This window comes from Lolium rigidum, chromosome 6 (assembly GCF_022539505.1).
Source record: "Lolium rigidum isolate FL_2022 chromosome 6, APGP_CSIRO_Lrig_0.1, whole genome shotgun sequence".
NCBI lineage: Eukaryota > Viridiplantae > Streptophyta > Magnoliopsida > Poales > Poaceae > Lolium > Lolium rigidum.
This window is the reverse complement of record NC_061513.1, coordinates 308419739-308424920: the sequence shown is the minus strand read 5'-3', so window position 1 is coordinate 308424920 and position 5182 is coordinate 308419739. Positions and strand designations below refer to the sequence as shown.

Below are 5182 nucleotides of genomic sequence, written 5' to 3'. Positions count from 1 at the left end.
TAAATCAACGTAAGCGTGAAGGATTGATTTAAGCAGAAAACGTAAGAACAGGCATACACACACATCCTCCTGCTTTATCATACCAGCATAAACTGTCAACTAATTACACCAAAAGAACAAGCCCCCTGTCAGTACATAACCAGGAAAGTACTACTGTGATTAACCACTAGATGCCTCTTGCTTGTGTTCTTCATAGGCAGAAGAACCAACCGCCAAAATGCCAAAAGTGAGAGCAGCCATGGAAACTATTCGAGCTACATGCTATAATTTTATCTTGCATCCTTCTATCTGAATAATATCTGAACTTGTTGCATGCCTAAAACACCACCATGAACATCCACTGCATAAGCACCAAGCACCAGAGACCAGTGAGCATGGCAGCAGAGCGGCCCGACGACGACGAGGACGCCTGCAGGCTGGAGCTCGCCTCGGGCTTCCTCCCAGTCCCATCCACCCTGTCCCTCACGCCGACGTTGGGTGGCTCCTGCACGTCCTTGCACACGGCGACGCCGCTCGGCGCATCGTCGCCGGCGGCCTCGCTGGTGTAGCACAAGCCGGGGTTGTCCCATGAGGCGAACCTGCTGCCCATCCTCTGGTAGAACGCGGCGGAGAACTGCAGCGCCCCGGTCAGGTTGTTGCCGTTGAGGTACATTGCGCCGATGCTGGGCATGGCGGCGAGCTTGGGCGGCACGGCGCCGGAGAGGCGGTTGTGGTCGAGCGCGAGGAACCGCAGCCTGGGCATGGCCGCCATGGACTCCGGGATGGTCCCGACGAGCCCGGCGTTGGACAGGTCCAGCGTGGCGAGGCTCGCCATCTTGTCCCAGTTAGACTGCAAGAGATTCCCTCCGAGCGGGTTGTTGGAGAGCAGCAGGTCCTGCAGCGAGGCCATCCCCTGCACGAACTCCGGCAGCCCGCCGGTGATGCTGTTGTTCCGGAGGTCGAGCAGCGTGAGGCTCTCGAGCCCGGCCAGCTCCGGCGGGACGCTCCCGGCCAGCAGGTTGTTGCTCAGGTCCATCTTGAGCAGCCCCTTGAGCCCACCTAGCGACGGAGGCAGAGACCCGGTTAGATAGTTCTTGCTCATGTCCATGATGAGCAGCTCGTCGTGCAGGCCGTTACCGAGCGTCGCCGGCACCGGGCCCGACAGCCCGTTCCCGGACAGCACGAGCCGCCGCAGCCTCGCCAGCGCGCCGAGCTCCGCCGGCACGGCGCCGGTGAGGTTGTTGTCGACGACGACCAGGGACTGGAGGCCAGCCAGCCGGCCGAGGGAGGCCGGGATGGCGCCGGTCAGGCCCGGGTTTGTGCGGAACTCGAGCGTCTCCAGGCTGGCGGCGAGCTTGTCCCAGTTGGTCGCCGGGATGGGCGTGGGGTTGGTCGCCGGGAAGCAGGCGTAGAAGGAGAGACTCTTGAGGCGCCGGAGGTCGAACAGCTGCGGGCTGAACTTGGCCTCCGGGGCGCACTGCAGCGAGTTGTCCAGCACTGGACCGATGCTCATCACTGTCGGGTACCACAGCCCATTGAAGAGGTCACATGACACCCCCTGCGACAGAACAAAGAAGGGATCCGATTATTTCGCAGAATTCGAATCCTCTCATCATCATCAGCCAGTAAATGAGCTGTTCTACACTTACAGTTACACAAACATGAAAACTGGAAGTAACTGTAGGACATGTACCAGTAAAACAGAATTGGGCAATTACTGAGGGAACAGACATGGAAGGGTCACATGTTCAGGTACAGTTTTCTTGGCTTTTCAGGATGGAAATGTAATTCTACAAATACTACTGAGTGTCACTAATTACTGGCGAAGCAAACAAGAAGGTGTTAAACAAATCAGGGTAGTGAGTTTAGCTTTTTTGATACAGCAAAATCGCAGTACAAAGTAATTTCTTAGGAAAAAAAATGACATTTCAAATCATGGCTGGGGAAAGTTGTTGCGCACAAGAGAAACCGCCCCAAATTGGGCAAGAATCGAAAGGCTGTAGGTGCTCTCAAGAAAAAGGTCTCACTCAACAACAGTGAAAACAAATCTTGTGTTCTCCGAGGAGAAACAGTTGAGAAACAGGGGAACCGCTGCATAGGCAAAAAAGGGGGAACAGAGGCTACGCAAGAACAGGGGAGACTTGAAGCGATGATACAGTGTTCAGAATCTGAGATCTTGGGAATAAAGGGCAAGTTCAAGGACAACTCATTCGGGGCATCCCACTTTGCATTCCGACAGTTGGGAGTTGGGCATCTCACTTTTGAGCCATGATTTGAACTGAAGCTCGAAGCAAAAGGACAACTAACTTGGCAAATTCAGATTAGGGAAGAAACTAGTCGAAAAATACAAACTTTGATGTGACTGCCATGGAGAGGAAGAACCAAAAACGGCGCCTTTCTGTTCTGTCAAGCCAGCGTCTTCCGAAGAATCAAGAAGAGGAGATGTGACGACGAACCTGGATGGGAGTCTGGCCGCAGGGGTCAGGGAAGAGGCCGGAGCCGTTCCACCCTTTGCCGACGAAGCTCTCGATGGCGGCGTAGAGGGCCCGCTTCTCCTTCTCGTCCATCGGCGCATCCTCCGCCTCCGCCTCCCCCGGCGCCGCCGCCGCCGCCGCCGAGCCCTCGTCTGCCTCCCCTTCCGCCGCGCAGCCGTACAGCGCCAAGAACAGCACGGCGAGAACCAGGAGCCGCCTCATCGCCGCAAAGAAAGAAACAACAAAGAGCACAGCGAACTGCCTCCTCGGTCGACACTCCACTCTGCCGCCTGGCCTCCTCCCTATATATGCCGCGCCATTGCTCCCTCTGCGTTTCTCGATGCGGCTAGTTACTCCGGCCGCGGGCTCTCGCGGTGTGTGCCCCTTTTAGGTGGCAAGTAAATGCGGCCTTGGCTGCGCGGGGGAGGTGGTGGCTGCGGGAGCCCGGGACATTCCTACGCAAAGGAGCAGGGAGCAGTGCTGCGCTGCGGCGGAGGATCCCGAGGAGCGAGGTGACAGTGCGTGTGTGGCTTGTGCTGGGAGTTTGGTTTTGTAGGGGAGATGGGAAAGATAGGATGCTTCCCCAACCAGATGGAAAGATGGCAACGGTACAATACAAAGGAAGAAAGCTCTCCACAATGCCCAATGGGTTAATGTGAGCTGTGTGTACTTATGTGTGCTCAGATGGGTAGCTAGCTTTTTGTCTTGGCATTCCAAGAAAAAATCTTGTATCCCAAAGAGGGAAATATGAGTATCTATATTTTGCACAAGATTCTTAACCACAAATATTGCATTAAGGCCTTTTACTTAAGTAGAATATATAGATTCACATAGGCACACAAAGTTTAACAAAAACTGGAGTCTCGGAAATTCATGGTTGGCAATATTCTCCTTGTTAGAAACTAATTAAACAACAATTCCGAACGAAATAATATTTCTCTTTAATATGACCGATTGGACATCTACGAGGTTTGATCCTCAGTGTGTTAGAGGTACACACCCCCCTAAACTCATGACCGATTTTAGGTATTTTTGCTTGGAACTATTGATTTTGATAAGGACGTTGGAGACTGAAATTCAGAAGTTCTTATATTTTTTCTCTATGTGGATCGAATGATTTGTAGAGGTTAATCGTATATACTGCTTTCCTAGGGTGAGCATAACATTATTATCATTCCTTCTCCCGTGGATCATACATGACACTAAGTCACTAACATTCTTGCAAATTTACTTACCTGCTCATTACTAAGTCAAATTTGCGGCACCAAAAGTATACGATACTAGCAGATTGCAACAACCAAAATCCAAATTTCAAAAATTCCGGTGATTTTCAAATGTTGAAGAATTACTTATAAATATGTGAGTCACTTACCTACTTAAAAAAATTGTGGAAAATGCTTACCTTTTGTGCCCTACTTAGAAAATTGTTCTTGCTTGTTAGAGCATAATTCCTCTTAGGAATAGAAAATGAATATGTGGATGCATACCTTTTAAACATGCACACCATATTAAAATATATTTTGTATAAATTGACCATATAAAATCATTCCAAATTCCAGTATTATAGATAGATATTAATTGATTGTTTTCGTAAATTGGCTCGTCAATATCTCACTCAACTAAGGTTTCTTGAGCGTTATATAGTGACAAATACATGCTCACGCGATGCAACATGACTGCGTACAACCACGGCCATGTGGTCAATCGCACAGGTATAATCGATAACGCGGAAAGATCATAGACTTAACATTGCTTGAATATATTCCTTGTTAAACCATATATGATGTTTTTACCTCAACAACCTTTTGAAGTAAATCTCATACCATTTTTTTTCGGTCAACTTGATCAACTCTTGCAAAAAATCATTGTTCCCCGTGCAATCAAAATACTATTGTGCACACAAAATCATGTTGTAATCAACACAAGCATTGCAATGTTGCCTATGCCCTACTTATGTGCATAAAATTTTCTTTAATTTTGTTTGTAAACATAATACCGAAATACAACATCAATTAGCCAAGAATGAAGCATCCAAAGTTGAAAAACGATAGCAAATTCTACCACAAACACTAGCGGAAATTGAATGGTGTATCATGGGCATGATTTTATTTTTTATTTTTTTAGAAAAACATAAGACAACTAGACATCTAAATGTGCTGCTCGCGCGAGTGCTTAGTTAATATGCACACCATATACTGACTCTATCCGTAAATAGAGATGTGACATTTATCTAAATTAAGATGTATCTAGACGCTAGTTTGTGTCTTGATATTTCCAGATTTAGACAAAGTCGGACATCTATTTATGGATGGAGGCAGTACTTTTTTTGAAATGAGAGCATAGCCCTGGCCTCTGCATCAATTGATGCACACAACTATTTTATTACAATTCAGAAGTTAGAATTCAAAGTTTACATGTCAAGGGTCACACATGATGTTCATAAAAATCAATCGACAAAACGGAAGAAAAAAAGTGCTTATGCATCTTGTGATTTCCTAGAAAGCTGCCAGCCACCTTGGTTGGAAATGTCCCGAGCAACCGTCTCTAGCCGCACGACATCCAAAAAACCATATGTTGCTGTTGCGCTTTGGTAGCAGAAAGGACCAGTTGTAGATTCAATGCGTAACCATACGGAGAAAGTACAATATAACATTTCTTGCCTGTTAGAGGGCCTTTCATCGTATGATATACTTCCTAATTTCGGTGAAATTTGACAAGCACATAGAAAA

General features: G+C 47.9%; 1 protein-coding gene across 1 annotated transcript; it reads right to left on the bottom strand.

Annotated features, from left to right (window-relative positions):
- Positions 1–316: 316 nt before the first annotated feature.
- LOC124664570 (piriformospora indica-insensitive protein 2-like) lies at positions 317–2675 on the bottom strand. The gene is made up of 2 exons (XM_047202055.1): positions 2436–2675; positions 317–1537 (listed from the first exon to the last, which is right to left on the bottom strand). The coding sequence occupies exons 1-2, from the start codon at positions 2673–2675 to the stop codon at positions 317–319; spliced, it is 1461 nt and encodes a 486-aa protein (XP_047058011.1).
- Between the last annotated feature and the right edge of the window lie 2507 nt (positions 2676–5182).